A 27644-nucleotide genomic window follows, 5' to 3' on the forward strand; every position below is an offset into this window, starting at 1 on the left:
CTATACTGATATAATTTTACTTAATATTCTGGATTAATATTAATAGAATATTTAAAAAATACAAAAACTGATAAAAATAAATAAAATTGCAAACTAAATTAAAAATAAAATGATTATTTTTACAGAATAAATTATTTTTAATTTTTATCTCAATTCATTTTTAGTTCTTCAAAAAATATCTCATAAAAATTAAGCTCATCTGGTTTTATTTAATAATAAATAAATAAATATTCAAATGAATTTAAATTATTTACCTTCATAATTTTCTCTAGAGTTTTTCCTTAGTTCTTTAATATCTAATTATATTTAAGTTATTTGATTTTATGTAATTTATATGTTTTCCTCTAATATTATTTTATATAGCAATTTTAGAGATTTAAGAGCTATTCTAGAGTCATAAACAACAAAAACTAAATTCTAAAAAGTACAAAATACTTCAAAAGATTTTATTTCTTCTTGCTATAGTTGATAATCATAATTAAGACTTTTTAAAACTAGAATAATAGACTTACTAATTTTTTATAATTTATAAGTAAATAAGCTTTTATAATAAAAATAATGTTGTTAGATTATTTTTTTCAAATTAGAATCAGAATCTGAAAGAGAATCTTAAGAAAATATTAAGGTTTTAATATGCTTAAATATTTCCTAAACAACAGTGATTCTTTAAAAATTTTAATTAGTGAATAATATCTTTACTAATAATAAATAGCAAAGTGCTTGGTAGAGTTTAAATTTATTTTAATCTATAATTGATGTTTTTTTAGAATAACTTATCAATTAAAACATATTATTGGCTTCAGATATTAGATCTTTGGCCTATTAAGTATAAGTTTTAATTAAATTTTACTAATTTTAATATTCTTCAAAATTATTATTTTTTTGAATTGAGTTTTAATTAAATTTTTATGTGAATTTTTTTGAGTAAAAAGAGTTAATATACTATGGTTACTATTATTCTTTTTCTATATTAATTGAATCTATACTATTCTCAAAGTAAATGGAATCTTTGCTGGCTAAAATTTCAAAATAATCTTACTCTCTTGAGTCTCTTTTTTTTGTTTAGTAAATATTATTATTTTAGTTTTTGGTATTTTTAACTATTTATTTAGCTATTAAATATAAGATATTAGCTAACTAGTATTTTCTGCATGCATAAAGCTTGAAGAATTCAAAATATTCTTGTTGATTTAATATATTAATAGCTTCTTACTAATTTATATTTTGCTTTATCATTATAGGTTTAATAGTTTCGTCGAAGATTTAGTTATTAATTTAATCAGATTAACTCATAAAATACAATGCCTTTCCAAAATTTTTTTGTAATAAGTTTATGCTAGCTATATTATTTAAACTATTTTAAATAGGAATTAAATAGGAAAATTATTAAATCTAATTTACCAAAGGGCTATACCATTTTTATGGGAAATTTATTAATATATTAACATAGAAGCTTTATAAATTTCCTCCAATTTATCAAATTAATTAACTTATTTAATTTTTTCAATTTGATTTACACTTTCTTAAACTTTAAAAACAATTTCATTAATCGTAAATATCAAATTCCTTAGCTCTTATGAAGTTTTTATCAATCCTTTCTTAATTCTCTCATTAAACAAATGTATACTATTTATTAAATATGAATTAAAGGTATTTAAAAAATTAATGATTTTTGTATTACGATTTGCAGTCAGCTTCCTTGATGAATTGAGAAACAATATTTATTGGAATTTCAAAGTTGAATAATAGGAAATATTTAAGAAGATAGTAAAAAATAAAGACTATAATAAATAAAACAAATGTTTAGGAAACTGGTATAATAATAAGCATGGTTTGAGTTAGTTTTGTTACACTCTAAATCTCTTAATCTATTTTTTCAAGGGATATTGCTTTTGCATAATAAGCTATGTAAATACTAAACTATTCAGTCAAAGTTCCAAAGCAAATTTAAATTGGAGTAAATATAGTTAAATATTCTTAACTATTCTTAGTAATTGTTATTTATTCTGTATCAGTAATAGAAATAGGTTTACAATCTCTTTTTACTAATTGAGTCATCATTAAAAATTTTGTTAAATTTTTATAATTTTAAATTTCGAAGTCTTTGTTCATAGAATCAGAAAACTCAACTTCTAATATTGTTTATTCTTAGGCTTTTATTAATTAAATTTGTTTTAAATAATTCAATTTACTTTTAAATAGAGGAAAATAAAACGTCTACAAAATGTAAATTAGGATTATAAAAAAATTTTTTTAATCTGCTAAAAAAATTTTATTAAATAAATTTATTTTTTTTATGATAATAACTTGTAAAAATATTTACTTTTTTTTATTTTATATAAATCTTACAAGTTTTAAATAAGTAATATAAAATAATAATAGCAAGAAGGTTTATTTCAAGATCTAAATATAATTTAGCTCTTCAAAAAAAAAAAATAAATTTAAATTAGATATTTGTAATCTCAATATTTTATATTTTCATATTTTTAACACTTTTAAAGTAGAATTATTAAATTTATGTGTTTTAAGTCCTTAGATGTTAAATTAATATCAATTCTAAGATATTTTAAAATTTATTTTTGATAAAATGAAATTTCTTGGTTATTTTGAGGAATTAGATTATATCAAAAATTTTAAATAGATTATAAGTAAAAAAAGTCATATTAAAAATACTTTTTGTAAAAATATAATTTTTTTAAGCAATTACTAAAATTCATTTAAGGATGAGCAAACACCTAAGGTATAAAACCTGTAGATTTAGGATCAGTATTTGTGGAAACTAAGTATGAATAATCTATGCTTTATTCACTTAATGCGAATCTAGACAATAGATGTTTAAGATCTATATCTGTAGCATAAACAGCATCTTATTATTAGTTAATTTAATCGATGATTGAAGCAGTTGTATTTTGAGATAAAACAACTTTGAAAATGCTAGTAGAGCACACTGTTTTTGATGAAATATCTAGATAGGGTTGTGTGAAAGTACTATATTTAATTTTATATTTTTTTTAATGAGTAAAATTATAGATTTTAAATATTGATATAATTAAGAAATTACATGTAAAATGTGTTATCACTTTATTAATACCAAGGTCTACATCTCCAATCTATTGGAGTTAATCTTTTCATATTATAGTAAGGGCAAGAACATGGATTATTTATATCACCACAAGTCTCTCCACCATCATCTTGGTATAAAAACCCATAAAACTAGCTAGCGTTTGTATAAATATACTCAGAGTAGCTTCCATTTGTATTCACTTAACAACTATATGGTCCTCCAAATTAAGGCTAACTAAGCACGCTATCGCTTATAATTAAATTGCTATAGTATTTACATAAAATAATTTTTTTTAAATAAATAAATAATTAAAATTTATATACTAAGATAAGATTTCATATAGCAACCCATCTGATTATCTAGTTAAATATATTCCTGTGGCTTAAATTATATCATTTTATTGATTAAAAATATAAGATACTCCAAATACTTATTATAAATCCATTTCAACAATAAATTATTTCTATTCATTATTTAATTAGTCCCAATCATTTGCCATTTGATAAGTCCATGTTGAGTACTATGATTTTTCTATGTTAATTTAAAATACATTATTGTAAAATTATTTAATTTTTAAGTTTACCATATTAAACGTAATCAACAAAATTGTATAATTATTAAGAGTAGTCATTATAATTATCAATACAAGTCTAATTTTAATAGCAAAAATTGATTAAGCCACAATAATCTTTAAGTTAGTAACCATTCATAATTAAAAAATTAGGTTTAACTTGGCCTTTTGAGTACCTCTCAGGTTATTTATCTTCCCAAGATACTTTATTTCAAAAAAAATAAATATTATTCTAATATATCCATCTAATTAATATAAACAGTTAATATTACCTAATTCATCAAAGTTAAATTTTTAATCCATTAAATTTTAAGTAAGAGTCCCAAATGTCTATGTTATTGAAGTAATTTTTTAAAACTATTATGTGATTATCATTCTTTCTGAAAAGCTAGCAAAATCTAAGTACATATTATACCTTTTTAGAACATATTCTTTTAGTTGTTATTCCCTATATTATATTTTTAAAATGTCAATTTTAACATGTAAGTTTAAATTATTTACACTTAGACTTGGTAAAATTTAAGCATCAATATGACCATTAATAATATTCCAAAAATAAGAGTTAATATATATGGAAAAAATATCTTAACAATTCTTTTATACTACTCTCTCATACTTTTTGCATCAGCAGGTATCATAAGTAGAACTTTTTATTTAACCTAAGTAATACTTAAATTATTTGGTTTTAATATTAATTTTTTTAAATAAATATTATGTAATATATTTGAGAGATATAAAATTCTTATATGCTAATTAACTTATTCAATTGAAAATTTACTTTTACATGCTTTAAAAAAAAGAAAAATAAATACAAAGATTGTTTTTTATCAAATTTATATTTTGAATTAAAGTATATTTTAATTCATATTAAATATAATTCGGATAAAAAAGAATTAGTTAATAATATAAAATTCAATATTTCTTTAAATATCTTAATGGCTTTCATATAAAAGTTTGTTTTTATAAGATTTATTTCTTAACTCAATATTTGTTTTCATAAAAACAACTCGAAAAAGTTCAATTCATCTTTTTAAAAAAATATTTTACACATAACTGTTTAAAAAGGATATGATACATCTCTAAAACGGCTTTTTAATTTTTAAATATCTTATTAAATTAAAGTCTAGTGAGCTGATTTCAATTATAGGTTATTAATGCTTATAATTTTGTGTTTTTTGTAAATCATAATTATTAAAAATTAATTTTTAAATGCAAACAAATGTTTCTTAAATTATGGTCTGTCTTTCTATATTTTTATAAAAGCAATAAACTTAAAACTTAGTACAAAATTAACATATATATTTCATTTTAGCCTTTAATAAGCAACTTCTATTAATCAATTAGTTTTTAATTAAATGTATGTTTTGTTAATTGCATCAAAATATAAGATAGTAAAATTATTTTTTTCATGATTTCTTGTAAATTTTTGGGTTATATTATGCTTATATAAATTATTTTTAATCTACTATATTAATATTTATAGAGTATTCAATATAAATACTGCAAAAATAAATAAAATTGCAAACAAAATTATAGAATAAAGATATTATTTTTAAATTAACATATTTTTAATTTTTGTTTCAATTTATTTTGAGTTCCTCAAAAAATATCTCATAAAAATTAAGCTCATCTGATTTTATTTAAGAATAAATAAATAGATAGATAAGTATTAAAATGAAATCAAATTACTTACTTTTATAGTTTTCTTCAGAATTTTTTCTTAGTTATTTAATATCTAATTATATTTAAGTTATTTGATTTTATGTAAATTATATTTTTTCCTCTAATATTATTTTATAAAGTAATTTTAGAGATTTAAGAGCTATTCTAGAGTCATAAACAACTAAAACTAAATTCTAAAAAGTACGAAATACTTCAAAATATTTTATATCTTCTTAGTATTATTGATCATCATAATTAAGACTTTTTAAAACTAGAATTATAGACCTACGAATTTTTTATAATTTATAAGTAAATAAGCTTTTATAGTAAAAATAATGTTGTTAGATTATTTTTTTAAAATTAGAATCAGAATCTGAAAGAGAATCTTAAGAAAATATTAAGGTTTTAATATGCTTAAACATTTCCTAAACAACAGTGATTCTTTGAAAATTTTAATTAATGAACAATATCTTTACTAATAATAAATAGCAAAGTGCTTGGTAGAGTTTAAATTTATTTTAATCTATAATTGATGTTTTTTTAGAATAACTTATCAATTAAAATACATTATTAGCTTCAGATATTAGATCTTTGGCCTATTAAGAATACGTTTTAACTAAATTTTACTAATTTTAATATTCTTCAAAATTATTATTTTTTGAATTGAGTTTTAATTAAATTTTTATGTGAATTTTTTTGAGTAAAAAGAGTTAATATACTATGATTACTATTATTATTTTTCAATATTAATTGAATCTTTACTATTCTCAAAATAAATGGATTCTTTGCTGAGTAAAACATCAAATTAATCTTACTCTCTTGAGTCTCTTTTTTTTGTTTAGAAAATATTATTTTAATTTTTGGTATTTTTAACTATTTATTTAGCTATTAAATATAAGATATTAGCTAACTAGTATTTTCTGCATGCATAAAGCTTGAAGAATTCAAAATATTCTTGTTGATTTAATATATCAATAGCTTCTTACTAATTTATATTATGCTTTACCATTATAGGTTTGATAATTTCGTCAAAAATTTAGTTATTAATTTAATCAGATTAACTCATAAATTACAATGCCTTTCGAAAATTTTTTTGCAATAAGTTTATGCCAGCTATGTTATTTAAACTATTTCAAATAGGAATTAAATAGGAAAATTATTAAATTTAATTTACCAAAGAGCAATACCATTTTTATGGGAAATTTATTAATATATTAACATAGAATCTTTGTATATGTCTTCCAATTTATCAAATTAATTAGCTTATTTTATTTATTCAATTTGTTTTACACTTTCTTAAACTTTAAAAACTATTTCATTTATCGTAAATATCAAATTCCTTAGCTCTTGTGAAGTTTTTATCAATCCTTACATAATTTTCTCATTAAACAAATGTATACTATTTATTAAATATGAATTAAAGGTATTTAAAAAATTAATGTTTTTTGTATTACGACTTACAGTCAGCTTCCTTGATGAATTGAGAAACTATTTTTATTGGAATTTCAAAGTTGAATAATAGGAAATATTTAAGAAGATAGTAAAAAATAAAGACTATAATAAATAAAACAAATGTTTAGGAAACTGGTATAATAATAAGCATGATTTGAGTTAGTTTTGTTACACTCTAAATCTCTTAATCTATTTTTTCAAGGGATATTGCTTTTGCATAATAAGCTATGTAAATACTAAACTATTCAGTCAAAGTTCCAAAGCAAATTTAAATTGGAGTAAATATAGTTAAATATTCTTAACTATTCTTAGTAATTGTTATTTATTCTGTATCAGTAATAGAAATAGGTTTAAAATCTCTTTTTACTTATTGAGTCATCATTAAAAATTTTGTTAAATTTTTATAATTTTCTATTTCGAAGTCTTTGTTCATAGAATCAGAAAATTCAACTTCTAATATTGTTTATTCTTAGGCTTTTATTAATTAATTAATTAATTTGGCTTTAAAATCATTCAATTTACTTTTAAATAGAGTAGAAAACAAAACTACAAAAAATTTAAATTAAAATCTGCAAAAAAATTTTACTAAATAAATTTTTTCTTGAAAATAACTTGTAAAAATATTTCTGAATTTTTATTTTTTTTTAAATCTCTCATATTTAAAATAAGAAATATAAAATAATAATTGCAAGTAGGTTTATTTCAAGTTTTTAATAAAATTTATCTCTTCAAAAAAATTAAATTTTAAATTAAATATTTGTAATATTATATCAACATTTAAAATTTTCATATTTCTTAAAACACATTTTATCCTTACATGTTAAATCAATATCAATTTTATTATATTTTAAAAATTATTTTTCAAAAAACGAAATTTCTTAGTTTTTTTGAGGAATTAGATTCTCAAAAATTTTTAAATAGATAATAAGTTAAAAAAGGCATATCAAAGATATTTTTTGTAAATTTTTTAAAACGATTACTAAAATTCATTTAAGGATGAGCAAGCACCTAAGGTATAAAATCTGTAGTCTTAGAATCAATATTTGTGGAAACTAAGTATGAATAATCTATGCTTTATTCACTTAATGCGAATCTAGACAATAGATGTTTAAGATCTATATCTGTAGCATAAACAGCATCTTATTATTAGTTAATTTAATCGATGATTGAAGCAGTTGTATTTTGAGATAAAACAACTTTGAAAGTACTAGTAGAGCACACTGTTTTTGATGAAATATCTACATAGGATTGTGAGAAAGTACTAAATTTAATATTTTTTTTATGAGTAAAATCATGGATGCTAAATTTTAATATAATTAAGAAATTACATGTAAAATATGTCATCACTTTATTAATACCAAGGTCTACACCTCCAATCTATTGGAGTTAATCTTTTCATGTTATGATAAGGGCAAGAGCATGGATTATTTATATCACCACAAGTCTCTCCACTATCATCTTGATATTAAAATCCATAAAACTAGCTAGCATTTGTATAAATATACTCAGAGTAGCTTCCATTTCTATTCACTTAACAACTATATGGTCCTCCAAATTAAGGCTAACTAAGCACGCTATCAATTGTAATCTAATTGCTATAATATTTACATAAAATAATTTTTTTAAAATAAATAAATAAATAAATAATTAAAATTTATATACTAAGATAAGATTTAATAATAAATCCCATCTGATTATCTAGCTAAATATATTCCTGTGGCTTAAATTATATCATTTTATTGATTAAAAATATAAGATACTCCAAATACTTATTATAAATCCATTTTAACAATAAATTATTTCTATTCATTATTTAATTAGTCATAATCATTTGCCATTTGATAAGTCCATGTTGAGTACTATGATTTTTCTATGTTAATTTAAAATACATTATTGTAAAATAATTTAATTTTTAAGTTTACCATATTAAACGTAATCAACAAAATTGTATAATTATTAAGAGTAGTCATTATAATTATCAATACAAGTCTAATTTTAATAGCAAAATTTGATTAAGCCACAATAATCTTTAAGTTAGTAACCATTCACAATTAAAAAATTAGGTTTAACTTGGCCTTTTGAGTACCTCTCAGGTTATTTATCTTCCCAAGATACTTTATATCAAAAAAAATAAATATTATTACCAAAAAACAATATAATAAATATTAACATTTAATATTACCTAATTCATCAAAGTTAAATTTTTAATCCATTAAATTTTAAGTAAGAGTCCCAAATGTCTATGTTATTGAAGTAATTTTTTAAAACTATTATGTGATTATCATTCTTTCTGAAAGGCTAGCAAAACCTAAGTACATATTGTACCTTTTTAGAACATATTCTTTTAGTTGTTATTCCCTATATTATATTTTTAAAATGTCAATTTTAACATGTAAGTTTAAATTATTTACACTTAGACTTGGTAAAATTTAAGCATCAATATGACCATTAATAATATTCCAAAAATAAGAGTTAATATATATGGAAAAAATATCTTAACAATTCTTTTATACTGTTCTCTCATACTTTTTGCATAAGTAGGTATTCTAAGTAGAACTTTTTATATAATTTTAGTATTACTTAAATTACTTGGTTTTAATACTAATTTTTTTAAATAAATATTATGTAATATATTTGAGGGTATAGAATTCTTTTTTGCAAATAAACTTATTCAATTACAAATTTACTTTTTCTTCTTTAAAAAAATAAAACAAATAAATTCAAAGATTGTTTTTTATCAAATTTATATTTTGAATTAAAGTATATTTTAATTCATATTAAATATAATTCGGATAAAAAAGAATTAGTTAATAATATAAAATTCAATATTTCTTTAAATATCTTTATGACTTTCATATAAGCTTGTTGTTTTTTCTAGGATTTATTTCTTAGACTCAATGTTTTTTCATCTATTAAAAAAAATATTTTACTCATAAATATTTAAAAAGGATTTTACTTGTATTGGTATCTCTAAAATGACTTTTTAATTTTTAAATATTTTATTTTATTAAAGTCTAGTGAGCTTTCAATTATAAGTTTTGAATGCTAATAATTTGATCTATTAATTTAATAGACTTAATACAAGCTATTCTAGGATCATAAACTCAAGAAAAGTATAGTTCAATATTGTTAAATATGGTTTGTGAAATATAAACCAGGATTTTTAAAAAAGACTCATTAAACTCAACTTTAAAGATTTTTTATAGTTCAACTTTCGGAGATTTTTTGCAGGGTTATATAAATTATTCTTAATCTTCCATACTAATATTAATGGAGTATACAATGTAAATACTGAAAAATAAATAAAATTGCAAACAAAATTATATAATAAAATTATTATTTTTAAATTAACTTATTTTTAATTTTTATTTCAATTCATTTTGAGTTCCTCAAAAAATATCTCATAAAAATTAAGCTCATCTAATTTTATTTAATAATAAATAAATAAATAAATTGGTAATAAAATAAAATTAAATTACTTTCATAGTTTTATTTAGAATTTTGTCTTAGTTCTTTAATATCTAATTGTATTTAAGTTTTTTGATTTTATGTAATTTATATGTTTTCCTCTAATATTATTTTATAAAGCAATTTTAGAGATTTAAGAGCTATTCTAGAGTCATAAACAACAAAAACTAAATTCTAAAAAGTACAAAATACTTCAAAAGAGTTTATTAATTGTTGTTCTTAATAATCGTAATTAAGACTTTTTAAAATTAGAATAATAGATTTACTAATTTTTTATAATTTATATGCAAATAAGCTTTTGTAGTAAAAATAATGTTGCTAGATTATTTTTTTCAAATTTAAATCAGAATTTGAAAGAAGATCTTAAGAAAATATTAAGCCCTTAATATGCTTAAATATTTCCTAAATAGCAGTGATTCTTTGAAAATTCTAATTGATGAAAAATATCTTTACTATTAATAAATAGCAAAGTGCTTGGTAGAGTTTAAATTTACTTTAATCTGTAATTGATGTATTTTTAGAATAACTTATCAATTAAAACATATTATTGGCTTCAGATATTAGATCTTTAGCCTATTAAATATAACTTTTAATTAAATTTTGTTAATTTTACTATTCTGGAAAATTATTATTTTTTTGAATTGAGTTTTAATAATTTTTTTTTGAGTAAAAAGAGCTAATATTTTATTACTCTTATTATTCTTCTATATTAATTGAATCTATACTATTTTCAAAGTAAATAGAATTTTTTCTGGGCAAAATATCAAAGTAATCTTATTCTCTTTAGTTACTTTTGTTTGTTTAGAAAATATTATTTTAGTTTTTGCTATTTTTAACTATTTATTTAACTATTAAATATAAGATATTAGCTAATTAATATTTTCTGCATGCATAAAGCTTAAAAAATTCAAAATATTCTTGTTGATTTAATAAATTAATTGCTTCTTATTAATTTATATTATGCTTTACCATTACAGGTTTAATAATTTCTTCAAAAATTTAGTTATTAATTTTATCAGATTAACTCATAAACTTCAATGCCTTTCGAAAGTTTTTTTGCAATAAGTTTATGCCAGCTATATTATTTAAACTATTTGAAATAGGAATTAAATAAGAAAATCATTAAATCTAATTTACCAGAGAGCAATACCATTTTTATGGGAAATTTATTAATATATTAACATAGAATCTTTATAAATGTTTTCCAATTGATTAAATTAGTTAGCTTATTGTACTTTTTCAATTTATTTTACATTTTCTTAAACTTTAAAAACAATTTCATTTATCGTAAATATCAAATTCCTTAGCTCTTATGAAGTTTTTATTAATCCTTTCTTAACTTTCTGATTAAACAAATATAAACTATTTATTAAATATTAAAGAAAATTTTTAAAAAATAAATATTTATTGTATTACGATTTACTGTCACCTTCCTTGATAAATTGAGAAACAATATTTATTGGAATTTCAAAGTTGAATAATAGGAAATATTTAAGAAGATAGTAAAAAATAAAGACTATAATAAATAAAACAAATGTTTAGGTAGCTGGTATAATAATAAGCATCATCTGAGTTAGTTTTGTTACGCTCTATATGTCTTAATCTATTTTTTCAAGAGGTATTGCTTTTGCATAATAAGCTATATAAATACTAAACTATTCTGTCAAAGTTCCAAAGCAAATTTAAATTGGAGTAAATATAGTTAAATATTCTTAACTATTCTTAGTTATAGTTATTTTTTCTGAGTTATTAATAGAAATAGGTTTACAATCTCTGTTTACTTATTGAGTCATCATTAAAAATTTTGTTAAATTTTTATAATTTTCTATTTCGAAGTCATTATTCATAGAATCAGAAAACTCAACTTCTAATATTGTTTATTCTTAGGCTTTTATTAATTAATTAATTTGGTTTTAAAATCATTCTATTTAATTTTAAATAGAGGAAAATAAAACATCAATAAAATGTAAATTAAAAGCTTTAAAAGTAAAAATATTTTTTATGATAACAGCTTGTAAATATATTTACTACTTTTAATTTTATAAAATTTCATAAATTTCAAATAACTGACATAAAATAATAATAATAATAATAAGAAGGTTTATCTCAAGATCTAAATAAAATTTAGCTCTTCAAAAAAATGTAAATTTTAAATTAGATATTTATAATATTTTTTTTATCAATATTTAATATTTTTATATTACTACCTTAAAATACTTTTTATAATAGAATTATTAAATTTATCTGTTTTAAGTCCTTAAATGTTAAATTGATATCAATTTTATGATATTTTAAAATTTACTTTTGAAAAATAAAATTTCATGATTTTTTTAAGGAAAAAGATTCTATTAAAAATTTTTAAGATATTAAGTTAAAAATGTCATATTAAAGAAAAATTTTGTAAAAATAAAATTTTTTTTAAACCATTACTAAAACTCATTTAAGGATGAGCAAAGACATAAGGTACAAAATCTGTAGATTTAAGATCAGTATTTGTTGAAACTAAGTATGAATAATCTATGCTTTATTCACTTAATGCGAATCTAAACAAGAGATATTTAAGATCTAAATCTATAGCAAACACAGCATCTTATTATTTATTAATTTGGACGGTAATTGAAGTAGTTGTATTTTGAGATAAAACAACTTTGAAAGTGCTAGTAGAGCACACTGCTTTTGATGCGATATCTACATAAGGTTGTGAGTAAGTGCTAAATTTAATATTTTTTTAATGAGTAAAATTTAAGATCTTAAATTTTGATATAATTAAGAAATTACATGTAAAATATGTTATCACTTTATTAATACCAGGGTCTACATCTCCAATCTAATGGAGTTAATCTTTTCATGTTAAAGTAAGGGCAAGAACATGGATTATTTATATCACCACAAGTTTCTCCACTATCATCTTGATATTAAAATCCATTAAACTAGCTAGTATTTGTATAAATATACTCAGAGTAGCTTCCATTTGTATTCACTTAACAACTATATGGTCCTCCAAATTAAGGCTAACTAAGCACGCTATCACTTATAATTAAATTGCTATTATATTTTACATAAAATAATTTTTTTTAAAAAAAAATTAATAAATAAAATTTATTTACTAAGATTAGATTTCAAAAAATAACCCATCTGATTATCTAGCTAAATATATTCCTGCTGCTTAAATTGTATCATATTATTGATTAAAAATATATGAAACTCCAAATATTTATTATAAACCCATTTTAACAATAAATTATTTCTATTCATTATTTAATTAGTCCCAATCATTTGTCATTTGATAACTCCATGTTGAATACTATGACTTTTCTATGTTAATTTAAAAATAAATTGTTGTAAAATTATTTAATTTTTTAAGTTTACCATATTAAACATAATCAACAAAATTGTATAATTATTAATTGTAGTCATTATAATTATCAATACATGTTTAATTTTAATAGCAAAACTTAATTTAGCCACAATAATCTTTAAGTTAATATCCATTCGTAATTAAAAAATTAGGTTTAACTTGGCCTTTTGAGTACCTCTCAGGTTATTTATCTTCCCAAGATACTTTATTCCAAAAAAATAAATATTATTACCAATATACCCATCTTTTTATTTTAACAGTTAATAATACCTAATTCATCAAAACTAAATTTTTAATCCATCAAATTTTAAGTAAGAGTCCCAAATGTCTATGTTATTGAAGTAATTTTTTAAAACTATTATGAGATTATCATTCTTTCTGAAAAGCTAGCAAAGCCTAAGTACATATTATACCTTTTTAGAACATATTCTTTCAGTTATTATTCCCTATATTATATATTTAAAATGTCATTTTTAACATGTAAGTTTAAATTATTTACACTTAGACTTGGTAAAATTTAAGCATCAATATGACCATTAATAATATTCCAAAAATAAGAGTTAATATATAAGGAAAAAATATCTTAATAATTCTTTTATACTGCTCTCTCATACTTTTTGCATAAGTAGGTATCCTAAGTAGAACTTTTTATATAACTTAAGTATTACTTAAATTACTTGGCTTTAATACTAATTTTTTTAAATAAATATTATGTAATTAATTTGAGGGTATGGAATTCTTTTTTGCAAATAAACTAATTCAATTACAAATTACTTTTATATACTTTAAAAAAATAAAGGATAATAAATTCAAAGATTCTATTAAAAAAAATACATATTCATAATTTTTTAAAAAGTATTTTAATTGTATAGATAAATACAAAGATTTTATTTTAAAAAAATATTTTACTCATTATTTTTAAAAAAAGATTTTAATTGTATATGCATCTCTAAAACGGCTTTTTAAATAAATATCTTATTCAATAAAAATCTAGTGAGCTGCTTTCAAATTATAATTTTTGAATGCTTATAATTTTATCAATTAATTTAACTGACTTATAAGCTATCCGAGGATCATAATAGCAAAAAATTATAATTCAATATTGTTAAATGCCAAAAAGTTTGTAAAATATAAAATAGGAATTTTAAAAAAAAGACTTTTTAAACTTAACTTTAAAGATTTTTTATAAATCTAACTATTGGAAATAAAATAGTCTTCTATAATTGTAATAAATTTATTGTAGAATAACTTGTAAATTATAATAAGTTATTAACTGTATGATTTGTTAATAGTATCAATGATTGTAAAATTATTATTTTCAAGATTTCTTGTAAATTTTTGGGTAAAATTATGCTTATATAAATTATTTTTAATATTGTATATTACTATTTATAGAGTATTCAATATAAATACTGCAAAAATAAATAAAATAAATTGCAAACAAAATTAAAGGATAAAGATATTATTTTTAAATTAATTTATTTTTAATTTTTATTTCAATTCATTTTGAGTTCCTCAAAAAATATCTCATAAAAATTAAGCTCATCTGATTTTATTTAATAATAAATAAATAATTGGATAAGTATAAAAATGAAATTAAATTACTTACTTTTATAGTTTTCTTAAGAATTTTTTCTTAGTACTTTAATATCTAATTATATTTAAGTTATTTGATTTTATGTAATTAATATGTTTTCCTCTAATATTATTTTATAAAGCAATTTTAGAGATTTAAGAGCTATTCTAGAGTCATAAACAACAAAAACTAAATTCTAAAAAGTACAAAATAATTCAAGAGATTTTATTAATTGCTGTTCTTAATAATCGTAATTAATACTTTTTAAAGCTAGAATAATAGATTTACTAATTTTTTATAATTTATATGCAAATAAGCTTTTGTAGTAAAAATAATGTTGCTAGATAATTTTTTTCAAATTTGAATCTGAATTTGAAAGAAGATCTTAAGAAAATATTAATCCCTTAATATGCTTAAATATTTCCTAAACAGCAGTGATTCTTTGAAAATTCTAATTGATGAAAAATATCTTTACTATTAATAAATAGCAAAGTGCTTGGTAGAGTTTAAATTTACCTTGATTTGTAATTGATGTGTTTTTAGAATAACTTATCAATTAAAACATATTATTGGCTTCAGATATTAGATCTTTGGCCTATTAAGTATATGTTTTAATTAAATTTTATTCATTTTACTATTCTACAAAATTATTATTTTTATGAATTGGGTTTTAATAAAATTTTTGTGAAAATCTTTTAGAGTAAAAAGAGTTAATATGCTATGGTTACTATTGTTATTTTTCTAAATCTTTACTATTTTCAAAGTAAATGGAATCTTTGCTGAGTAAAATATCAAAGTAATCTTACTCTCTTGAGTCTCTTTTTATTGTTTACAAAATGTTTTAGGTATTTTTAGCTATTTATTTAGCTATTAAATATAAGATATTAGCTAACTAATATTTTCTGCATGCATAAAGCTTGAAAAATTCAAAATATTCTTGTTGGTTTAATATATCAATAGCTTCCTACTAATTTACATTATGCTTTACCATTATAGGTTTAATAATTTCGTCAAAAATTTAGTTATTAATTTAATCAGATTAACTCATAAACTACAATGCCTTTCCAAAATTTTTTTGCAATAAGTTTATGCCAGCTATGTTATTTAAACTATTTCAAAAAGGAATTAAATAAGAAAATTATTAAATGTAATTTACCAAAGAGCAATACCATTTTTATGGGAAATTTGTTAATAAATTAACATAGAAGTTTTATAAATTTCTTCCAATTTATCAAATTAATTAGCTTATTTTATTTTTTCAATTTATTTTACATTTTCTTAAACTTTAAAAACAATTTCATTTATCGTAAATATCAAATTCCTTAGCTCTTATGAAGTTTTCATTTATCCTTTCTTAACTCTCTTATTAAACAAATATAAACTATTTATTAAATACGAAATAAAGGTTTTTTAAAAGCAAAATAAATGTTTTTTGTATTACGATTTGCAGTCAGCTTCTTTGATGAATTGAGAAACAATATTTATTGGAATTTCAAAGTTGAATAATAGGAAATATTTAAGAAGATAGTAAAAAATAAAGACTATAATAAATAAAACAAATGATTAGGAAACTGGTATAATAACAAGCATGGTTTGAGTTAGTTTTGTTACACTCTAAATCTCTTAATCTATTTTTTCAAGGGATATTGCTTTTGCATAATAAGCTATATAAACGCTAAACTATTCTGTAAAAGTTCCAAAGCAAATTTAAATTGGAGTAAATATAGTCAAATATTCTTAACCATTTTTAGTTATAGTTATTTTTTCTGTATCAGTAATAGAAATAGGTTTACAATCTTTATTTGCTTATTGAGTCATCATTAAAAATTTTGTTAAATTTTTATAATTTTAAATTTCAAAGTCTTTGTTCATAGAATCAGAAAACTCAACTTCTAATATTGTTTATTCTTAGGCTTTTATATATTAAATTTAATTTAAAATATTTAAAATCATTCAATTTACTTTTAAATAGAGGAAAACATCAATAAAATTTAAATCAAAAGTTGTAAAAAAATTTTTTTTAATTAAGCTTTTTTATATAATAACTTCTTGTAAGCATATTTACTACTTTTAATTTTATATGAATATCACAAATTTCAAATAATTAATATAAAATAATAACAAAAAGGTTTATCTCAACATCTAAATAAAAGTTAGCTCTTCAAAAAAATTAAATTTTAAATTAGATATTTGTAATATTAATATTTAATATTTTCATTTTACTACCTTAAAACACAATTAATAATAGAATTTATAAATTTATTTTCTTTAATTCCTTAAATGTAAATTAATATCAATTTTATGATTTATTTAAAATTATTTTAGAAAAAATTTAATTTCTGAGTTTGTTTTTAAGGAATTAGATTCTATCATAATTTTTAAATAAATCATAAATTAAAAAGACATATAAAAGATGTATTTTGTATAATAAAATTTTTTAAAAGATTACTAAAATTCATTTAAGGATGAGCAAACACCTAAGGTAAAAAATCTGTTGATTTAGGATCAGTATTTGTGGAAACTAAGTATGAATAATCTATGTTTTATTCACTTGATGAAAATCTAGACAATAGATGTTAAAGATCTATATCTGTAGCATATACAGCATCTTATTATTAGTTAATTTAATCGATGATTGAAGCAGTTGTATTTTGAGATAAAACAACTTTGAAAGTGCTAGTAGAGCACACTGTTTTTGATGAAATATCTACATAGGGTTGTGAGAAAGTACTAAATTTAATAATTTTTTTAATTAGTAAAATTATGTAAGTTAAATCTTGATAAATTAAGAAATTACATGTAAAATATGTTATCACTTTATTAATACCAAGGTCTACATCTCCAATCTAATGGAGTTAATCTTTTCATGTTAAAGTAAGGGCAAGAGCATGGATTATTTATATCACCACAAGTCTCTCCACCATCATCTTGATATTAAAACCCATAAAACTAGCTAGCATTTGTATAAATATACTCAGAGTAGCTTCCATTTGTATTCACTGAACAATTATATGGTCCACCAAATTAAGGCTAGCTAAGCACGCTATCACTTATAATTAAATTGCTATAGTATTTATATAAAATAATTTTTTTAAAATAAATAAATAAAATTTATTAACTAAGATAAGATATCATATTGTAGCCCATCTGATTATCTAGCTAAATATATTCCTATTGCTTAAATTACATCATTTTATTGATTAAAAATATATGAAACTCCAAATATTTATTATAAATCCATTTTAACAATAAATTATTTCTATTCATTATTTAATTAGTCCCAATCATTTGTCATTTGATAACTCCATGTTGAATACTATGATTTTTCTATGTTAATTTGAAATAAATTTTTGTAAAGTTATTTAAATTTTAAAGTTTACCATATTAAACATAATCAATAAAATTGTATATTTGTTAATTGTAATCATTATAATTATCAATACAATCTTGATTTTAATAACAAAATTTGATTAAGCCACAATAATCTTTAAGTTAATATCCATTCATAATTAAAAAATTAGGTTTGACTTGGCCTTTTGAGTACCTCTCAGGTTATTTATCCTCCCAAGATACTTTATTTCAAAAGAAATAAATATTATTACTAATATACCCATCTAATTAATATAAACAGTTTTTATTACCTAATTCATCAAAATTAAATTTTTAATCCATTAAATATTAAGTAAGAGTCCCAAATGTCTATGTTATTGAAGTAATTTTTTAAAATGATTATGTAATTATTATTCTTTCTGAAAAGCTAGCAAATTCTAGGTACATGTTATACCTTTTTACGACATATTCTTTCAGTTATTATTCCCTATATTATATTTTTAAAATATCACTGTTAACATGATAAGTTTAAATTATTTACACTTAGACTTAGTAAAATTTAAGCATCAATATAACCATTAATAATATTCCAAAAATAAGAGCTAATATATAAGGAAAAAATATCTTAACAATTCTTTTATACTGTTCTTTCATTCTTTTTGCATTGGCAGTATCCTAAGTAGAACTATTTAAATAACTTAATTATTACTTAAATTGTTTATTTAATTATTTTTTAATAAATGTTGTTTAATATATTTGAGGGTATAGGAAACTTACATACTAATTAGCTTATTCAATTACTAATTTACTTTTTTTTACTTTAAAAAAAGAAAAATAAATAAATAAATAAAAACAAATGGTTTTTTAAAAAGTATTTATTTATTTTTTAAATTATATTTAAAATTGAATGCATATTTTAATTCATATTACACATAATTAATTTAGATAAGAAACAATAAGCTAATAATATATTAATGAATGACTTTCATATAAACATGCTGTTTTTTCTAGGATTTATTTCTTAGTCTTAATATTTGTTTTCATAAAACAGCTCGAAAAAGTTCAATTCATCTATTTAAAAAAAAATATTTAACTCAAAATTATTAAAAAAGGATTTTACTTGTGTAGGCATCTCTAAATCGGCTTTTTAATTTTTAAATATCTTATTTAATTAAAATCAAGTGATCTTCTTTCAATTATAAGTTTTGAATACTTATAATTTTATCAATTAATTTAACTGACTTATAAGCTATTCGAGGATCATAAACACAAGAAAATTAAAGTTCAATATTGTTAAATGTCAATAGATTCGTGAAGCATAAATCAGGACTTTTATAAAAAAGACTTTTTAAACTCAATTTTAAAGATTTTTTATAATTAAACTTTCGGAAATAAAATAGGCTTTTATAATAGTAATAACTTTATTGTAGAATAACTTGTAAATTTTAATCTGTTGTCTATAAATCGTAATTAACAAAAATTAATTTTTAAATGCAAACAAAGGTTTCTTCAATTATTGTTAGTCTTTCTATATTTTAATCTATAAGATATACTTTTATAAGAAGCAATAAACTTAAAGCTTAGTACAAAATTAACCTATCTCTTTCATTTTAACTTAGAATAGGTGATAAGGACAAAATTTAAAATAGGGTACTTCCTTCATAAATTAAATCTTTTGCTTATAAAATCTAAATCCCTAAATAATCTTTTTCCTAGAGGCTCTTCTATTCATCAATATAATCACTTTAAGTTATTGTGTGTGTATATTTTGTATAAAACTTATTCGAGTAAAAGAAAGACTCCTTAAAATCTTTAAAATCAAGTTGGTTTATTGGACTTGAATTATTTAATTAATATGAAACATTTTTAAATATGGAGTTGTTAGAATTATTTAATTATAAAATTTCATCGTATTCCTTATTAGCTTTTCCCTTTTTAAGATGTTTGCAATAGTGGTATAACAAGTTAGCCTATTAGTATTTTCTACAACCACATATCTTCAAAAAGCTTACCTGGTGCTTGTCTTCACTCAAAATATAGATAGCTTAATTATAGCTTATGTTTTTCTTTTCAATAAAAGGCTAAACTAATTATTAAAGTATTTCATTGCTTACTTTATTAGATTCATTCATATATAAAAGTGCTTATTTCAAATTTTTTGTAAACATATTTATGACAGATAAATTATTCAAGCTTGTTTAATTTAATAAAAACATTCAAATTATATAAAAAAATAAAATTAATATTAATTACCACATCCCTATCCCAGTCTAATGATTGAATGTTTAGAAAATAATTAATTGCTTAATCAAAGATTTTTGAATCTAAAAATATGATTGTTCTGATTCCTATTAATTCATTTTTTATTAAACCTTTTCCTAAACTCTCAAGACAACCTTATTAATAGCTGCTATTAAATTCTTAAGCTCTGAAGAAGTTTTAAGTTCTTAGTTTTCAATTTTTTAGTTGAATATAAAAATGCTATTTAAATTAAAATAATATCAAATTATTAAATAAAGCACATAAATTATTTACCTTTAGCAATCAGCATTTTAAATGAATGATGTTAGTATTTATATAGGTATTTCAAAGTTAAATAACAGGAAATGTTTGGTAAGATAGTAAAAAATAATAAAAATTAAGATAACTAAACAAGAATAGACAATGAAAATATATTTTATCATAACTGATGCTGCCTAAGTTACTTAGTAAATGTCCTACTCTATTTTTTCAAATGAAACAGATTTTACAAAATAAGCGTTAATAACGCTAGCCTGCTCATATATATTTCCATAGCATATATAAATAGGAGCAAATATAGCCAGATATTAAGTATTATTTTTTAATATTGTCCTCATTTAACTATTTTTCTATTTCATTTGCTAATAACAATTCTTATCAACTTCAAGAGGTTGATTTAAAAATTGTGTTTAATTTTTAAATTATTCAATTTCTAAGTCTTTATTTACTGAGTTAGCAAATTCAGCGTCATAAATCGTTTGAATAACAGCTATTATAAAAATATAAATAAGTTAATAAATATTTATTTAGAAAGAATGATAAAATCATATTTAAATATAAAATAAGATAGAAAAATAACAATGAATATACTATTATTCATATCTGGATGAGCTATAACTAAAGGAGAGTAAACATCTGAAGTTGTTGAAGGATTAGTAGAAATCAAGTACTAATATTCAATATTAAGTACAGTATTATTTGAATATCTCTCTAATATCTGAGTTAAATCAAGATCTATTGCTATTACAGCATCTTACTAATAATTTTATTCATCATAAATAGATGCATTACTATTTTGCTTTGGTATAACTACTTTAAAGGTTTAAGTTGAAGCTACTACGAGAGGATTAGCATTAATATATGGTTGACCAAATGAACTATATATAGAAGATTATATAAAATTTATAATTACAAATTTAAAAATTGATATCGTTTTATTTACATGTAAAATGAGCTATTTGAATTTGTATACCAAGGTCTGCATCTCCAGTCTATCGGAAATAATCTTTTTTCATTATAGTAAATGCATTCAGTACAGGGATGAGTAGCATTTCCACAGGGTTGTCCAAAAATATCTTCATACTAAAATGCATTAAACTAATCAATATCTGTGTATTTATATTCTTTATATTATCCATCAATTAAGTCATCACACCCAAATGGCCCGCCATAATTTTCATTGTTTATTGGTGGAAAGTTCATTAAGGTATTGCTTTTATTTACAATCAATATTAAATCTAAAATAATTTTGAAATTTAATATTACAATAAAAGTATAGAATAGTTCATACCATCTTCTTACCTAGCAGAGTATATGAAGCTAGGTAAGATTATATCATCAGATAACTTATTAATTACAAGGGTTTAAATAAATATTCTATTTAAATCGATTTTTATTAAATATTATTTTTAAGACTTGGTTAAATTCTACCACACTGATGCTTGCTGATACGAAAAAGTTGAATATTAAGCCTTTTCTTCATTAAAAGAAAATTAAATGAATTTATTTTGAATTAATCATGATATTTTAAATTTACCATATTATATTTAATCATCCATATAATTTATCTATTAAGAAAATGTATAGTAATTTTGTATACAAGTTTAGTCATGCCCACACTATTAAAATGAGTGACAGAAATCTTTCATTTAATATGTACTTGAAATCAAAAAATTAGCTTTATTATAGCCATTAGAATACCTCTCTGTAACTTTATCATCCCATGCAACTGATTTTATTTTTTAAATTTAAAATAAGATTGTAAATTTAAAGTTGTTTGTTTACCAATATCATCAAAAGAATACATATCACTCATCAATTGTTAAGTTAATATCCCCATTCGCTAGTTGAAAGAAGTAATTTTTTGATATTAGAAAGTTAAAAATATCTTTTCCGAGTAACTCATGAAGCTTAAGTAGTCTTAATATCTTTCAAGTGCATAATCTCTGAGTACATTTTCGCTAATTAGTAAAAAGAATATATTAAGAAGATCACAAATAAAATATTTACAGATTAATCTAATAGAAATAAAACATCAATAAGCACAATAGTGTCGTTCCAATTATTAATACGAAAATATAAGGGAAAAATACTTTCAGTAATCTTTTTTATTCTTCACTTAATTTCATTAGTCTGTTAAATTTATTTTATGTAATTATTAAGTAGTAGAACTATTAAAAAAATTAGATTGATTTTTTGTTTAATTTACTTTCAAATAAAACTAATTACTAACTAACTAACTATATAACTAATTTTTTTTTAATCAAAAACTTAATAAACCAATAATATGAAAAAATTTATTTTTCATTTTTAGATAAATAAAATAAGTTAACTCTCACTATAAATAACTCTTTAAAGCAAATAAAAAAAAGTTTTTGCAATATATTATCTAAATTTTAAATTTTACCAAGAATTTTATGCACCATAGATAGTTTAAATAGATAGGAATAAATATAAATATTGTTTTTAATTAATGAAAAAATTAGAATTTTTAAAAATATTTTTAATTTTAATTAAAAAAGATCTTAAATATGGATAATATACACTATTATATATTAACAAAAAAATTACGAAATATTTCAATGATTTTAATATTTTTATTATTTTTAATAACTGATTTAAATAATGATAATTTATTACTAAAATATTTTTAAGTATTACTTATTCAAAATTCTTTTTCCTATTACTGATCTTCATAGAAGACTTCAAAAAAATTTAATTCATCTATTAAAAAAATTAAAAATAAAATATTTTAAAAATTTTAAAAAAACAAATTTATTTACTTGTAAATTTATCTTTGTAATTACTTTTTAACTTTTTAATGTCTTCTTTAATTTTAATTAATAAAACTTTATTGAATTATTTATTATCACAGCTTATTATTTTTTAAAGTAATTTAAGAGACTTACAAGCTGTATAAGGATCATATATTTTTTTAAAATTTTGATCTATTTTATCAAAAGAAACAGGATAACCCTAATTTAGATAAGAAAATCTATAATTTAGGCTTTTTAGAATATATTTTAATGATTTTTGAGAATTTAGCTTTCTGAAATTGAATAAACTTTTATGATAATAGTAATTTTATTTTAATATAACTAACAGATTTTAGTCTGTCCTTGACAAATCATAATTTACAAAAAGTATTTCTTTGATATAAAAAAATATTTATTCAATCACAGTATATCTTTGATCATCTTAATTCATCAGATGTATTTTTATAAGAAGCATTAAGCTTAAAGCCTAATATAAATATAATTTATTTTTTTCAACTTAACTAATTACAAATGATTAAGAAAGTATTTAAAATATGGTATTTCCTTCATAAATCAAATCTTTGGCTTAAATAATTTATATTTTTATGTACTCATCTTATTAAATGGTAACTTATTCATCTGTTTAATTGCTTTAAAATATTGTAAAATTCAGCTTCTCTTAATATTTGTTTGAATAGTAAAAAGATTCTTTTAAAAATATTTGCTAATTTTCAACAGTTGTAAAATTAAATGAAATAGCTTCTTTGTTTAAAATTTGGCTTAAAGATTTGTCTAATGATTAGCTTTCACTATCATTTTTGTTTGTATTACCATTTTAAATGCTTTTAGAATAATGATATAATAAATTTGCCAATTGATATTTTCTGCAAGCACAAATTTTGAGAAAGTTAATTTAGTGCTAGTCTCTACTTAATATTTAAATAGCTTAATTTTAGTTTATTTTATATTTTGAAATAAGTGGTTAAACTGCTTCCTAAAGCATTTAAGTGCTTATCCTATTTGATAAGTTCATATACTACAATCCTTGTTTCAGATTTTTTTGAAACATATTTATGATAGACATATTATTCAAGCTATTTTTATAAATTTTAAAATAAAATATATTATATATATATCAAGAAGTTACCATAACCCAATACCAGTTAAATGAGAAAATGCTTAGAATGTAATAAGTTATTAAAATAGAGTTGCTTAAATTTCTAAGTATGATTAATCTGATTCTTGTTTTTAAAATTTTAACTTAACTTTTTCTTAAACATTAAGTACTACATTGTTGATAGCTAATATTAAGTTCTTAAGTTCCTAAGAGGTTTTAAGTTCTTTTTTGTTTATTTTTTGGTAAAAAACAAATATGCTTTTTTATCAAATAATAAAATAATTAAATAAAATAAATTTAGAATAAAAATATTTTTTACCTTTCACTATCAGCATTTTAAATGAATTAAGTTAATATTTAAATAGGAATTTCAAAATTATAAAATAGAAAACTTTTAGTGAGACAATAAAAAAGAACTAATATTATCACAACTAGAGTAGGATAAATTATAAAAATAGTTTGAACCATAATTTCTTGCATTTAGTCTACTTGATATGTATCTTAGTCTATTTTTTAAAGTGAGACGGCTTTAACATAATATGAATTAATGTTGCTAGCTTGCTCATATATTGTACCAAAACAAATAAAAATAGGTGTGAATATTGTTAAATATTTAGTATTATTTTTTGTAATTATCCTAATTTAACTATATTTTAATGACATTTGAAAGGAACAATTCTAGTAAATTTGAAACGTGTCACTTAAAAACGATGTTTAATTTTAAAATTGATATATCTCGTTATTTTTATTTGTAGAGTTAGAAAACTCAACATCATACACTGTTTAAAGATTAGCTTTTAAATTTAAAAGAATTATTTTTTTAGTAAGAATCAAAATAATTTAAATAAGAAAATAAAATAAAATATTATACACATATTCATCATAGGGTGGGCTATGACTAATGGTGAATATTCAGTGGAGTTTGAAGAGGGATTAGTAGAAATCAAATAAGAATACTCAATATTAAGGTCTTTATTTTATTGATATCTATTTAAAATAAGACTTAAATCAATATCTATAGCTATTATAGCATCTTATTTATAATTATATTCATCTTAAATAGATTTAATTTTTTCATTGTCTCTAACTACTTTAAATGTAATAGTTGAGCTTACTGTAGTTGGATTAACGTTAATGTATGGCTGTTCAAATGAACTTAAATTTTAAAAAGTAAATATTATTTTTTTTAATTTTTATTAATTAAAAAATAGAATTTATTTAGTTTTTGAAGATTAGTATAAAAAATATTTACACATAAAATTAATTGTATGATTATTAATACCAAGGGCGGCATCTCCATTCAATTGGAAATATTCTTTTCAAATTATAGTAAGAGCATTTAGTACATTTATTTGTAGCATTTCCGCATGGTTTTCCATAAGCATCATAATACTAAAATCCATCAAATTAATCTACATTTGTATATTTATATTATTAATATTTTCCATTCACTAAATCACATGAAAATGGTCCTCCATATTTTTAGTTATTTATTTATGGAAACAATATCAAAAAATTCCTAAAATTATTTAAATAAATAAAATATGATGAAAGTAGACTATTGAAATAAAGTTAATTAGCTACATTGAGAAGATTTGGTAATACATTCCATCTTATTCTCTAGCTAGATATATTAATCTTGGCAAAATGATATCTTCTTATGATTAATTTATTATAATAGTTTATATAAAAATTCTATTTAAATCAATTTTTATAAGATATTCTTTTTGAGAGGTTGTTAAATTCTACCACCCTAGAGATAGCGGATATTAATAACTAGAATATTAAGCTTTTTCTGTTAAAAATAAATTAATATAACTTACTTTTTAAAAAAAGTTTAAAATATTTTTTACTGTTTATCTGAAAAATAACATTAAAACAGGATTTGTTGAAATAATCAATCTGAATATTGAATAAAATTCTTTTAAAATTTACCATATTACACTTAATCATTCATATAATTGAATTATAAAGGAAAGGATCTGTATGTGTTAAGACATGTCTAATTTTTCCCACATAGTGATTTGGATTTACAAAAATCTTATAATTCAAGGCTACTTTGTAATAAAAAATTGGGTTTATCATATCCAAATGAATATCTTTCTCTAACTTTATCATCCCATGCAACTATTCAAATTTTAGAAATAATATTGATTATCTATCTATCTAAATGTTAAATAGGATTATGATTTATACCTAAGTCTTCAAATTTATATAAATCACTCATCAGGTTTTTAGTTAATATTCCCATCCTTTAATTCAATTATGTTATTTTTTAGTACTATAGGGTTAAAAATATTTTTTCTGAATAGCTCATAAAACCCAAATACTCATAATATCTTTATAAAACAAAGTCTTTAAGTTAATCCTCTCTATTTAAAATAAATATTAGATAAAATTGTGGAAAAGAAAATGTTTACAGTTTAAATTAATAATAATAAAGCATTAGAATTGATAATAACAGACTGCCAAGTATAAGATTAATTATATATGGAAGCAAAACTTTAAAAAGTCTCTTTTTTTCTTCACTTAATTTCATACTTATTTGCTATTTGAATCAAAGTAGAATCAAAATTTAAAGTTTTTATTTTTTAATTATATTAAATTTATTACTTAATAAACAAAAAGTAAATTGATCAGCTATCTAACTATCTATCTAAATAACTAACTACTTTTTTAATAAAAACCTAAAATTTAATTTCATAAATTCAATCAATATCTTTCTTTATCTGTAAAAAAATGTCATCTCTTTCAAATTGAATAAATATCT

General features: G+C 20.1%; 3 protein-coding genes across 3 annotated transcripts; all 3 read right to left on the reverse strand. All coding sequences in view use genetic code 6, as the record gives it.

Moving 5' to 3' along the window:
- Positions 1-2624: 2624 nt before the first annotated feature.
- Positions 2625-4162, reverse strand: TTHERM_00927340 (hypothetical protein; the record flags this gene model as incomplete). The annotated part of the gene is made up of 6 exons (XM_001031142.2): positions 2625-2988; positions 3062-3328; positions 3388-3595; positions 3648-3839; positions 3908-4083; positions 4137-4162. The coding sequence occupies 6 exons, from the start codon at positions 4160-4162 to the stop codon at positions 2625-2627; spliced, it is 1233 nt and encodes a 410-aa protein (XP_001031142.2).
- A 2516-nt stretch (positions 4163-6678) lies between these two features.
- Positions 6679-9198, reverse strand: TTHERM_00927350 (hypothetical protein; the record flags this gene model as incomplete). Its single annotated transcript, XM_001031143.3, has 8 exons — positions 6679-6696; positions 6922-7223; positions 7730-8010; positions 8078-8344; positions 8412-8619; positions 8672-8863; positions 8932-9107; positions 9161-9198. 8 exons carry the CDS (start codon positions 9196-9198, stop codon positions 6679-6681), a joined length of 1482 nt encoding a protein of 493 aa, XP_001031143.3.
- Positions 9199-11495: 2297 nt separating this feature from the next.
- On the reverse strand, positions 11496-27125 carry TTHERM_00927360 (transmembrane protein, putative; the record flags this gene model as incomplete). Its single annotated transcript, XM_001031144.2, has 35 exons — positions 11496-11579; positions 11804-12105; positions 12648-12928; positions 12996-13262; positions 13325-13532; positions 13587-13778; positions 13846-14021; positions 14177-14264; positions 15668-16260; positions 16308-16532; positions 16593-17064; positions 17601-17881; positions 17949-18215; positions 18271-18478; positions 18532-18723; positions 18793-18968; positions 20078-20674; positions 20735-20962; positions 21017-21491; positions 21593-21879; positions 21945-22214; positions 22268-22478; positions 22539-22730; positions 22787-22962; positions 23689-23725; positions 23785-23829; positions 23911-23977; positions 24287-24851; positions 24905-25132; positions 25194-25668; positions 25746-26029; positions 26127-26393; positions 26459-26669; positions 26810-27001; positions 27071-27125. 35 exons carry the CDS (start codon positions 27123-27125, stop codon positions 11496-11498), a joined length of 8874 nt encoding a protein of 2957 aa, XP_001031144.2.
- Between the last annotated feature and the right edge of the window lie 519 nt (positions 27126-27644).

Source organism: Tetrahymena thermophila, assembly GCF_000189635.1.
Source record: "Tetrahymena thermophila SB210 genomic scaffold scf_8254682, whole genome shotgun sequence".
Classification (NCBI taxonomy): Eukaryota; Ciliophora; class Oligohymenophorea; order Hymenostomatida; family Tetrahymenidae; genus Tetrahymena; species Tetrahymena thermophila.